This window comes from Pecten maximus, chromosome 5, assembly GCF_902652985.1.
Source record: "Pecten maximus chromosome 5, xPecMax1.1, whole genome shotgun sequence".
Classification (NCBI taxonomy): Eukaryota; Metazoa; Mollusca; class Bivalvia; order Pectinida; family Pectinidae; genus Pecten; species Pecten maximus.
Window position 1 is genome coordinate 32,847,412 of NC_047019.1, and position 14,108 is coordinate 32,861,519.

Genomic DNA, 14,108 nt, shown 5'->3' on the forward strand with positions numbered 1-14,108 from the left:
TGCCTTATGTAGCATGGCCCATTCAAATGCTGCATCTGAGAGGAATTTTTAAATTCTAAGAAATATTCAAACTGATTGGAGAGGAAACTTGTCAAACAAGACTATACATTATTTGATGTCTGTGAAATCTAACATGCCTTCAGACTGTTTCAGTTATACTCCAACAGATGCTTTACTGTAAAAAGCTAAGAAAGCATGTGCCATGTGAAAATGATACAAAAGTGATACAAAAATGAAGCAATAATGTGACTGAACATTAAATGATTTGATTGTTTTGTATTTTGTATTTTGTTATTGTTCTGCTACCCGTTTGGATACATTTTTGTTTATAAGATCTGAGGAGTTACCTCCCTTTAAGTACTATTTTCATTGTACATATTTCCTTACATTCAAGGCTTCGTATGCGAGTTACTGCCCTTAGTGGAACTCTTTTTCGTCATTATTGTGAACAGTCGGCCATTACAACGATGAAGCACGTTGTTTTGATTCCTATTGAAATGTAGATATAGGCTTGGTCGAGCCATGAATGTAAATGTCAAATCAAGCCGAAATAAGGCAGAAATCATGTATGTTTAATTGATGATGTTTAGAACCCCCATGCTTAGATAATTTCCATACTTTTCTGTATTTTGTCTCATACTTGTCGAAGCACATGGCCGCGTGAAGTCATTTCGGCCCAGACACTCGGTAGTGCATTTTCGCATTTATTTTATATTGTAAACCTGCTGTTCTGTGACAGACAAGGGAGAATTATTGTGAATTATATTAAGTTTAGTCGTCAGTCATGTCTTATAATGCCATAGTAAATAGATTATGATTGTTAAGTGTAATTATAACTGGTACATGTCTAGTCAGTAGCCATATGGCACAGTGCCAAATTATGATGTAACCTGTTCAGACCGGAACCTCTGTATATTGGAACCTCTGTAAACCGGAGTTTTTATAGTTTCCTTCCTATGCTGTCATACAGGTCGACCTGTGTATTGTTATAGCCAAATTAGTGCTATTATCGGTCATTTATGGATGTTTATAGGTTCTGATACTGGTTACTTAGAACAACTATGTCAATTTATAATTATTAATTTAGTAATATGTTTTTGATTCCAAAATGTAATTAGATGTTTGTTTCTGTATGTTACAGTCTTCACTATTACAAGTATAACAAGAAAAGAGGTTATTAGAGGACTATTACCATTACTGTAATACTGAGGTTAAAGTTCAAGTCTTTTCATCATGATCACCAGATTTATGTTGTCCTGGATAATTTGGATGGAAATCGACTACAATAAAACCAATACCAACACGTACTTCATCTTTGAGTCAAGTTTATCTTGAAAGTGTACAGTTACAGTTATGTTACAAAATGTCCCGATATATGTCCAGTATACCTCCCTTATTCCCTTAAATCCCTTAAAATGGTTGTTAATCTCCCTTACCACCTCTAGGAAAATATGACATTTTATGCAACAGATGACGACGACAAAATATTATTAAAATGTGAAAAGAAATGCTACGATAAAGCAAATTATCCAGAAATGAAATAAGTAAGATCCACGAGGAAGAGATATTGAGTGAATTCAACAGTCTCAGTTAATGAAAACTGGGATATATCAAAAAAAGATTATAAAAGATATTGAGGATTAATAGAGTCCATCATATGTAGGTATATGGGATAGGGAAATTCTACCCAAGGAGGGTCAGAACATACGATAGACTATTTATCTCACACCTTTTTCGTGAAATGCATGGGGAAATTGATCCAACATGCTGAAACCATATAGAAACTTTGTATCTTTTCTCAGTGACAGACAATAAAACCAATTACATATTTAGAAAGATTCAAAAACAGTACGGTTTACCTAAGGTATACCATGAAAAATTAGCTGACTGTCGAAGTGTCAATTATATAACAACAAATAGAAACAAGGACATGTATTCGTCCAGATTCCCCCGCCCATGCAAATATTGTATCACATGAAATTAAAGTGGGCAACTTGCATAAAAACATGAAACACATGACATAGCATTTAGAATCACATACATGCCATACCTCCCGGCGTGAGACAAAATCTCCCTTATTTTCAAGTCATTATTTCCTCCCGGGAGGAGAGCCCAAATTCCCGTATTTTGTAATTCCCTCCGGTATTTTTGCCGACGCCATTTTTAATTACAATTCAGTAGCTTTTCTCGGGAGATTTGGCTAAATTTAGCGATCACATGATCCATCTCTTCACGTGATCACTCAATCAAAATGGCGCCTGTTGGACACAGCTTTCACACGAAGCTCTGGCTAGTGTAAATTGCGCTAGAATATCTATCACCATGAAATAAAGGCAAGTCGCTTACAAACAACTTAAACCCCCTTTGCTAACAGACTTGAATCATTGTTTGTTTTCTTTTAGGACCATACTTTGATAATGGTAATTGATACAGAGTCTGGTCAGATGCAAAATCACACGTGTTTTTCATTTAACATGTGTATCGTTGATCAGTGATAGCAAGATGAAATCGGATACAAAATATACAAAATCTAGAATGATCGTGATAAGATTTACTGCAGTCTCCTAACATGAACATCTTCAGTTCTCATAACTTCATGTATACACTTGCACACTTGGAATATTTTTATATCTAAATGGTCCAACATAAGGGATCCCGCAGGACATTTTATGGTGATTTTTACAACTGATGTGTTCCCTCAGAGTGGATCAAGCTTTCTAATTTTAAGAAAATCCAAACTGATTAATGATTAACTTGCTTGTCTTAATCTTTAGCTACATGTAATTATAATATACCCTTTTCAAATGCTGTTATGTAATATGAATAAAGCTGTGAAACTTTTTGTGTTACATAAAAAAAATCAAAAAATAATTTCATATCATCAGAATCTGAATGTATACTTATTGCATTTTTCACCTTATACAACTTTTTGTTGTTTGCATATACAATATGATTAATATCCAAAATAAATATAAATATTCTTTTAAATTATCACTTTCAAAATTAGTTTATTGCTTTAAAATTGAATAAAAATGTTGATATTCATGTCGCGCACAAATCTCCCTTATTTTAGACAAAACTCCCTTAAAATAATCATCAATCTCCCTTATTGGTCTCCCAAAAATATGGCATGTATGGAATCATTACATGTATTTGTGTTCAGTCATCAAGTTCCTGTGAAAGTGATTAACAAAATTAGTAACAAGTTTACCAAGCAAGCTTCATCAAAATCTGATCATTCCTTCAAAAGATATTGTGCAGAAAGCTATCAGCCCATCACAGCAGCCTCATTAAATATGCGTGGAATATGCCGTTAATCGAACTTGAGTGAGGAGTTTAGGTAATATGTCTACCAAGCAAATTTCATCAAAATCCAATCATTCCTTCAAAAGAGATCTGGTGGAAAGAAATCAGCCAATCAGATCACAGCAGCCTCATTAGATATACGCGGAACATGCCGATAATCAAATTTAAGCAAGGGATTTAGGTAATAAGTCTACCAAGCAAGTTTCATCAAAATCTTATCATTCATTCAAAAAATATCAAGAGGAAAGCAATCAGCCAATCAGATCACAGCGGGCCTCATTGGGCAAGGGATAATTAATATTTGTCAGAGGTAATCGGCTTTCCGGAAACTGCCAACATCACATCATATTTCCTCCGCCCATATGCTTGCTTGCACAACAAAAAATATTCCATAGTAAAAAATAAATTCTCGACAAACAGTAACAATAAGACTGAATTTATATGTCAATGATCACAATTAATAATTAGTTCAAATCACACATAGAAAAAAAAAATGATACAGTGCATTTCTGAAAATTATTATACATGTAACCCTGATAAATACTAGCCGCAATATACCACTCGGCTAGAGAGATCTTCTCTTTAGCTCGATCGCCTGAGCCTAAGACTAGTAAGCCAGAGGTCCCGGATTTGATCCCTAGCGGAGGCAATGATTTAAATTTACTTAATCATGCGCTCTGTTACATACATATAAACAAACAGAAGTGTTTTTCCCAGTGATGTCACACATTTAAAAAGTAGTCCTGGACATGAGGTCAATCGGTGCACCTAAATGGGATAGAGATATCCCACATGGGTGTTCAACATGGGACTAATAGAATCTTTCACCCCTTTTGGGGTGAGATAGGGGATCTCAGGTTAAAGAAAAGGCAGATGTCCTTGTACAATTTTTCAACCAATTATTTGTAACTGAGATAAGTGAAGATATACCAAGAAATTGAAACAAAACGGTCACTGTTGATATGCTACCCGTCCAAGTTAACAAACAGCAAGTACAAGAGTATCTTTCAAAACTAAAGCAGATAATTTTAAGTCACCAGGAGCTGGATGAACTTCACCCTGCATATTTGAAAAAATCTATAGGCAGACTAATAACAACCCTCTTCAATCACTCCCTGTCTACCAGGAACCTAACACTAGATTGAACAGAACTAAAAGTGTGTGTACAAGAAGGGTGACAAATGCAAGGCTGGAAATGAGTCCTATCAGTCTGACATCAGTGGTGTGTATAATCCTAGAAATGATAGTTCTATGTGAAATTTTGACATGGAATTCAAACTCCATCCGACATCTAATGTGATAAAACCAAATAACAAGTAACAAATTGATGTAGCAATAGTGCAAAGGGTTATAACTCCAGCAAAAAATGGACTAATCACACAGGGTTAAAACTCAAACTGTAATTAATTATGACAAAGCCACATACTAAGGGACACATTGATGTGGCAAACAGTAAAGGAGAAAAGTCTGGAAAACTAACATGTGATGGTGGTGACACTGTCGATGCATGACAATGGACAAAGTGATCACCAAAGTGTCCTCCATGACAAAATAACACAACAATGACACAATTATGTTGAAAGTGTTAAATATCATTCCATATCGGCTGCCTTTCCCCTTAACCTGTATGAGACAGAATTATCTCTTTCCTAGCAAAAGCTAGCCTTCACTCTGTGTAGTAAGTGATTAAATGCATAAATACATATTTGGCATATGCAGATGTGGTAGAAAAATGTTTACTAAATACCTTATGTTCTTCCAGCTTCAGTGAGTTTGACTTTATAAGATAATACAGCTTAGCTACACACAAATCTGGTGGGAACAGCCTTGATCTCACAGCATCTTTCATATCAACCATTTTGACAACAGTCATCAAGGTACGTGGTAAAAAGTAATCAACATCAAACAATGGTGCTAGTCTCTGAAGCAGCTCATTAAAACCTCTGAAAAATACAATTTAAAGTATTGTTTGCTATAGATGATCACACAATATATTAGCGCGCCCCATTTAGAATATATTCTTAGAGGAATTGCTCCATAAAAGCATGGTTAACATAAAAGTGAAATCCAATCCCTATATTTACACTTACAGATGTTGTTTCTATAAGTCTTTGTGATTCCAATATTTTTTCTTTGTAAATAAAAAAAATCATATAAAAGTCGGACACAGTGGGAGGAGTAAATTATTAGAACAGCCAATGGTGACGCTTCACAACAAATTGAGACTTTTTTTCCGCGGTAAAAAATAGTTCTGTTTTTAATTATGATATTAACATAAATAATAAAAACATTTTGATAGGTTATCATATTTAATATTGTCAAACATGTTAGATTTCAAATAAAAAAATAGCCATTTGTAACTTAAATTGTAAATGTAAACAAAGCCATGTGCTTGGCGAAAGTAGTTCCCGTACCCTGTCATATTTTCATACGCAAGTTCAGAGGTCAATGTTTCCATGCAAGAATGGTAAACAAATCGGTCTGGTATTGTTATATAGTGACAAAACTTTGCAAGTGTAAATATCATGATTTGGGAAAATGAAAAAGTATATATAGGTACAGTAAAACTTCTCTTAACTCAAACCTCCATTGCCTGAATGCTTTTAATTAAAAAGTATTAAATAACAAAATAACATATGAAAAACAAGTTATAGTGACACTTTTTTTTTCAGGGGGGGGGGGGGGCATTTTTACCATAATGGTACTTTTTGATATTCAGAAATGTAAACTGCTGATCGACCAGGAGTATTTACGGAATGGTGCATACATATAGGTTATTCAGTCAAATAAATTTACGGACTGCATGGCGCATACATGTAGGCTATGTAGTGGAAATAGTATGGAGAAACTGTCTTGTTATAATGATTCATTAGTCTTCTTTTCTTGACGTAGAGTTATTTAATGCATCAGGATGGCATTTTTCAGTCAAATAAAATTACAGAATGGCGCAGCTGTAAACTTAAAGCATTATGTAATGTTACACCAACGTTCCTGTAAACGAGCAGTACTGCGAATGACATTTTTACTTTTTCCTCATGGAATTCGTTATAAAAGTATTAAAACATCATTTGCATAAGTGATTATCACATTTCATCAAATCATCAATTAAAATAGAACTTTCATCAGAATTTAATTGGAGCTGTTTGTTAACAAGTCATTGTCTACCAACTATGTTGAGACATACGGCATAATAATATACATAGAGTACATGAACCGACATTTTGACCAACTGAATTCCTTGAATACAACATATTCCTCGAACTATTGACATGACCCATAGAGTTCGAGCTAGAGAGATTTTACTGTCTATAGTATATGATTAGATTGTAACTAATTTAATGTAATAATAATAAACTAGAACTGTCACCAGGATGGCTGACTAATACCCCCGCAATCTACACGAGTCAATGGTGAATTGGAACTGTTAATTAGAGGCCAACTAAGATAACCCATAATTTTGAGAAAAAGAAAGTGAGATGCACATCTGCACATGGTCCTCTATATTTGTGTGAAGTTTCATTGAAATCGGCCCTTCGGTTTAGGAGGAGTTGTCCGGACAAACTTAAAGTTATGGTTCTTATCAGAAAACCTGTTTATATAGTGACCAGTTGCCATAGCAACCATAGTTTTGAGAAAAAGAAAGTGGCATGCACATCTACACATGATCATTAATATGTGTGTGAAGTTTCATTGGAATCGGCCCATCGGTTTAGGAGGAGTTGCCCGGACAAAATGCGTCGACGGACGGACGGACGGACGGACGGACGACAGATGCAACGGTATGGCATAAGCTCACCTTGGTCCTTCGGACCAGGTGAGCTAAAAATTGTAATGCTTAGAAGTATTTTGACTGAGGAATTATATCAAAGGAAAACCAAATTTGCTAAAAATGGTAATGGTGCGTTGATATTTGTGTTGACAGGTCAGGTTAGGTCAAGGAGGATCACATCAACCAGTCTACCATTGTCTTGGCAATGTAATCTATGGTCGAAATCAGCTGGCTGAGCCTGGCTCCCACATGACATGTTCTTCCTGAATCTATGTTGGTATTTCAATAGGACACTGTGACGATGACAAGATAATACTGTGGATGATGTGCACCCATAGCTTACTATAGTGGACATCAACAACACTGGTTGGTAGTTACATGCCTTCGTCCTGTCTTCCTTAAATATAGGGATGATCTTCTGTCACTGGGGATGGTTCCAGTGTCTATGAATGTTTGGAGGACAGAACCTGGTTAACATGTCATTGATGCAGTGTTTCAGTAGCCATGCTAACTTCATCTGGACCCATGACTTTACCTTCAACACGAGGTCCAGAGGACCTGTATCATGCACCTGGTTGGATATGACCAAATGTCAAAATAATGTTCATGTTCAATTTGTTAATAGCTTTATTTGCTATATATGGTTATGGGGTGGGGATCTGAACTAACCCAGAATTTAAGCCCTAACTCCCTAGGGCTGTAAAAAGACCAAAGGGATTATTTTTACAATATGATTGTGTTTAAAGAAACTAAGACCCTTAGGGCGAGGTAAGACCCCTGAGTCTATATTTTTAAATAAGAATTGATCCCATGATGCCCAGCAATGTTCTTCATGGTTTTGGGGTAGGATCTCAAGGGTTTCAGAGATATCACAAAGGAACTAATTATAATTCTTTAGGGGTGGGGAAATATACCAAGGCCTATTTTTTACAACTGGATTGTGGGTATCTCTTGGTGCCCAGCAAAGCTACATATGGTTATGAGGGGATCTCAAGGTTTTCAAATATATAACAAAGAATAAATAAAAATTTTGTACTGTAAAAAAAAAAAAAAAAGAAAATTTCACCAATGAATGCTTCAGAAACAATTAAGAAGCCCATTGGCCTTAACTGTTATCTAACTTCAAAAGACCCTATCATTATTTTAGTATACAATGTACATACTCAAAAGCAGTGGTACTGACAACAATTGGGATTTTTTGTGCAATACTGAATGTCGGCCATTGGTGGCCATCTTGCATTACTGAGTAACCGAAAAAATAAAGTAGCAATATACAGTGAATGTGCCAAATTCTGATGCATCCAATGATAAACTTTTAAATAGAAACATAACTTGACAGACGTATTTACACTCTATGAATCAATATGGGCCCCATCCTCCAGCTCAACTTGGGGTTAGCAACTTGTCAAACATAGTTTTTGATCCACGTACGCTGTAAAAGCATCACTTCACCCTAAAGTGTCAAAAGTTCCAAGGTAACTTCTGGAAGGCTTTTTGCTCTTAGCGACACTTCAGGCTCGAGGCCACAGATGGTGGGGTTGTAAGGTATTTTATAAGTATAGATTCTGATATTGCAGGGTTGATTTGTATTCAAATTGTGCAAACAACTTTGGTAATACTTACATGTTCCAGGATGTTTTCCCGGCAAAATATTCTGGATTCTTTTTGTACTCCTCAACACCCCACCACACAGGTTTATAGTCACTGTGACCAGTCTCTGTTGATGGTTTTTCATATGGGACAGTTTTTCCTGACATAAAGTGAAGTAAAGGTACCACAAACAGCCAGCAAGTGTTATTAGTCATACCAACTAGGACGTTAATTGTTGACTGTAGCGAAGCTGTAACATCCCTTAAAAAAAAAACAGGTAAAGATTAATTTAACTGACTCTTTTTGGCCCCACCCATCAGCCCAGGGGGCAGTAAGGACCAACATGTGCATACAATCAAGCTGTCATCCAATGCTGATAATATTAACAAAGTTAGAATGAATTCAAATAGAAATCAAACAAATGATCAAGTCAAAAAAATGTGATTTCCCTATATAAACTATAGTAAAGCTTACCCCCTCCCCAGGAGAAAATGTGAGACCCAAGGGTCATCAAATTTACAGTTTTGGAAAAGGAATTTAAGACCTTTCTATCAGAGAAGAGTATTTGATTCTACCATATCTGGGAATCGAGAAGAAGATTTTTGAAATTTTAGTCAATTTGACCATTTTTGGCACTGCCCTCAGGCCCTTGGGGGGTTGGGACCATATAATTCACAACTTTTGCCTGACCACTGGCATTGGAAGATTTCTGTCAAATTTCATTGAATTTGGTTCAGTGATTTGGAGAAGAAAATGAGAATGTAAATTGTTTATTGTAGTTTTTTGTAGAAAGTTTCATACAAATCAAAGAATTATAATAAAACCTTTTATGCAAATGACGGCATGCATCTTTTGGGAAGTTTCATTTTTTCATTTTTAAAATTCAGGAAGAAACAGCAAATATTGGAAATTTGTAACAATATTTAATCATTGCCAATAAGAATGAGAATGACTCCAAAATGTCCTTATAAAAGCTGTGGATGCTGACAACATCATAAAGCTGACACAGGAATGACTACATATAGAAGGTCACAAAACAAAGATATGGCATTCATATATATTACATTGGTCATGCTGACTGAAGTTAAAACTATCATACTTCAGAGTATGTGGAAACAACACTTTAATCTCTTCATGTGTTCTTTTAATGTGAGTTTGGTCTTCTTTTGATGGATGTAGTTGGAGAAGTAAGCAAAGTGCTTCTATAGCTTTCTCATCTTCCTTTGAAAAGGGCAAATAGGAGTTGATGGCATGTATCAGAGAGAGGATGATGCCAATTTTCAGGTGTTCTGGTAAGGCTTCTTCGTGTATCCTTTGCACAACAGTCCCTATACATTGTTTAAATATCTGAAAATATAAAAGGGCAAAATCCTGAGAAACATCAGAGTTTGAAATTGTAAATTAGGACCTACAATTGGATGATTTGGTCAGATATGTATCTGACATAATGTCTAAAATATTGTCTTTAGTCTAGTAAAAGTTTTTTTGCATTACAAAACAATGTAGTTACCAGTTTTTTATTTCTTTTTTGGTAAATGAAACCAATTTTCACTTCATTACAATATCCCAGAAGGATCTGAACACCCACCATTGAGTGATCTAATCAGCACAACTAAGGACCAATTACAAGAGGAACCTATATTTGTAGTTCGAAAAATATCCTTCCAGAACATCTAAAAAAATAGCTGTTTTATTCAAATCTCAGTTATAGATGCCTAAGCTAGAAGAACAACATACATTTGAAGACCCAATTTACAAAGAATACACAAATGTTTTGGGTGAACTTCATACCATGATTCACGAGAGCATATGTTATATCAAACAGTAAAATGACAATAAATCAGTATTATTATTTTAAGTTGAAACTTAAAGTACGGTCCTCATGCTACACTACACTAAATATTTACAAACTAACATCTACAAATACAAAATTGAGTAAAGAAGAGTAGGTGTTAACAGAACTGAAATGCCTGCGTCTGCCTTGCCAAAGGAAGTGATGAAATGTTAGCTTAGTGGACAGCACGTTGGCCATGGATTTTCTCCTCCAGCTGTTGGTTCTTGTGGCCTGCTGACATGACACCTATTGGTCATGCAGTTTGACCAATCATGTAACCAAATTGTGGTGACTTGAGAGTCTAAGGACCTATATGATATTAGCAGTAACTTGATACCAGTAACACAAAGCTGACCACTGTATTATATGGTAACCAATGTGTTGGATTACCTGTATAAAAGCTATCAATTTTATGCAAATACAATTGCCTACCAATTCAAATATTGATTACATATCAATAACTTATTACTAAACAATGACTGTTTACAGACAGATGGACCAACGGACCAACCACAGTCCAAAGATATAGGGCAATTTGAATAACCCTATATCTGATGATGAGTTAAAAAGTCTATACTTATACACTACAAAATACTTTACAAGAATACTTAACAAATCTGGTGTTAACCCAACTTCATAACTATATAAGGCAATACAGGAAAAATTGAATAATTAAATATTTTCACAGCAAAATAAAGTTGAGCATTACAACATGCAAAAACCCATCTAAAACAATCTCACTGTATAAATAAAAGGTTGTACCTTTCCAGAAAAACCCTCAAAGTCTGTTACAGAGTTCCAAATTTTCCCCCTAAACTGGTACACGTAAGTATATCCTGATATTAGAGATTTTAGGATGTGAAAGAATTCTTCTGGTGTCATAATTTGTGACTGAAGGTCATGCAAAAACTTCTGGAACTGGTATTTCAACATTTTTTCAGCATCTGCCCTCATGACTTTTTCATGATCATCAATTCCCAGAAACTTTTTCTTAACAAATTTGAAGAAGTTGGAATCAAGCTTTCCATAGACAAAACCATCAAACTGGTGCCAAGTATCTGAAAAGAAAATTGAAAGTACTAAATTTGCATTTAAGTATAATATTGTTTTATTTACAACATTCCATATTTACAGGTATAATTTCAAGTTTGCTTAACATCACTTGTTCTCAGAAGAACTAACAAGGGCCCAATGGGCCCGAATCACTCAACTGCTATCCAGTGATCCTTTTTATAAATAAACATAATTAATAACAAATGTATCAGAGACCAGATATCAGATCTCAGGGTTTCACAGGCATTTGAAAAGGTGTCTTTCAAAGTTTTGGCCAATTAAACTTTTTCAAAATTAAATTATGATCAAGGTCATTCATTTGAACAAACTTAGTAGCCCTTCACCCCAGCATGCTACAGACCCAATATCAAGTAGCTAGGCCTACTGATTATTCAGAAGAAGTTGTTTAAAGATTTTAACCTAATTGACACCTGTGACCTTGAATGTAAGTTAAGGTTATACATTTGAACAAACTTGGTAGCCCTTTACCCCAGCATTCTATAGACCCAATATCAAGTACCGAGGGCTTCTGGTTATTGAGAAAAAGACATTTTGAAGATTTTAGCCTATTTGACCCCTTCTGACCTTTAATGTAGGTTAAGGTCATTCATTTGAACAAACTTGGTAGTCCTTCACCCCAATATTCTACAGACGCAATATCAAGTCCCTGTGCCTCTTGGTTTGAATCCAAGCCACCTAGGGATGTTATCACTAAAATATCAATATCATACATTGCTTAGGTCCAGATAAAATGTTGTTAATATAAATATTGCCAAATGGACCCCTTTTGATGTATGAATTTGAATCCCAGCCAATAGGTATTGGTAACATACTCTCTATTATATTTCTTATATACATCAAGAGGCCCAATACTTGCCAATAGCTCTGTATTGCTCACCTGGCTCTACAGCAACTTTGAAGTTGATCTAGTTTATTTCTGCAGATACTATGCTGATTACCTCTTTATTCAAATATAAGATTGAGCTAGGTTTATTCATGTCAATTTTTCTAGCCCTTCATTCCTGCATACTACTGGCCTAAAATCAGGTCTCTTGGCTATCGAGAAATCATTGTTTCAAGATTTAAACCTATTTTTTACCCTAGTGAACTTGAATGTTTCAAGATTTAAACTTATTTTTTACCCCAGTGACCTTGAATATAAGTCAAGATTTTTCATTTGAACAAACTTCATATCCCTTCACCCTAGCATGCCTAATATCAAGTCCCTGGGCCTCTTATTTTTGAGAAGAAGCCATTGGCAGACTTAAACCTAGTTTAATATGTGACCTTGAATGTTGGTCATGGTCATTCATTTGCACAAACTTTGCCCTTCACCCCAGCATGACACAGGCCTAATATCAAGTTCATGGGCTTCTTGGTTACCAAGAAGAAGTTGTTTTGAAAATTTAAGCCTATTTGACCAATGTGACCTTGAATGTAAGTCAATGTCGATTGCTTGAACAAACTTGATAGCCCTTTACCCCAGTATGCTACAGGCCAAATATAAGGTCCCTGAGCCTCTTAGTTATAGATCAAAGGGTCAGGAAATACACACTTCTAGTAAATCACCTAGGACTGTTCCATCTATGAAGAGTATTTGGTTCTACCGCATTTGGGTTTTGAGAAGATGATTTTTTTTTTAAATTTCTGTCAATTTGACCTTTTGTGTTCCAACACTCAGTCCAAGGAATCAGGGCCAACATGTACATACCATCAAACTGTCAGCCCAACCTGCTTATTCAAACCATGTTAAATGATTTCCAATACAAAAGGTAACCAAAAAGAGTAGTAGTTTGTTACAACTTGCCTTCAATTTCCTGTTGATATTTCTTTTGTATTCTAGCGACACACAAATAACAAGTACTAATTGTAACGGTGGCCGTTACTATAATGTCCCCCAAACTACCCCAACAGTTGTAAATTATGTAACCATGGCAACACAGGTTTTCGAAACTGGTACCATTGTGTTCGCCTTCCCTCAAAACCCTTATATACCAATTCTCACCGAAATCGTACAATATCTAAATTTCAACCAATCAGAACATACATTTCTTTACCGTGGCAACGGACGGTTTCGTAAGTGGTACCTTTGTGTTTGCCTTCCCTCAATACCCCCATGTACCAATGTTCACCAAAATTGAACAATATCTTAATTTCAACCAATCAGAGGCCGCAAAATGGCGGCCATTTTGAATTTCGTTACGAGACATGCGCGTTGCACACCTTCTACTCCCCACCAATACTCATGTGAAGTTTCATAAGTATCCGTCCAGTAGTTTAGGAGGAAATCGCCGGACAAGTTCACAACGGAAAGACAGAAGAAAGCGGAATAATAATAATAATAAAAACAAGTACTAATTGTAATGGGAAACCACTACAGAAGTCCCCCAAACACCCCAACAGTCATTACGTTCGGCATCCCTCAATATCCCTATATACCAAATTTCATTGAAATCGAACAACATCTTAATTTCGACCAATCAGAAGCTTCCGTATGGTTGCTATTCAACCATTCAGTTGGTTTTGGAGTCCCCTAATACCCCTACATACCAATTT

The 14,108-nt window shown here is 35.6% G+C and overlaps 1 protein-coding gene and 1 long non-coding RNA gene across 2 annotated transcripts in view; one reads left to right on the forward strand and one right to left on the reverse strand.

The window, feature by feature from the left end:
• Positions 1-14,108, reverse strand: part of LOC117328419 (E3 ubiquitin-protein ligase rnf213-alpha-like) — a 71,639-nt gene that overhangs the window by 45,676 nt on the left and 11,855 nt on the right. The window contains exons 3-6 of the mRNA XM_033885947.1: positions 11,262-11,557; positions 9,765-10,012; positions 8,699-8,926; positions 5,054-5,249 (exon numbers count right to left, since the gene is read on the reverse strand). Of these exons, the coding sequence (XP_033741838.1) occupies positions 5,054-5,249; positions 8,699-8,926; positions 9,765-10,012; positions 11,262-11,557 (968 nt within the window). The remainder of the gene's footprint in view (positions 1-5,053; positions 5,250-8,698; positions 8,927-9,764; positions 10,013-11,261; positions 11,558-14,108) is intronic.
• LOC117327816 lies at positions 302-1,307 on the forward strand. The gene is made up of 2 exons (XR_004532734.1): positions 302-528; positions 1,142-1,307. It is a non-coding gene; the product is annotated as an uncharacterized LOC117327816 (long non-coding RNA).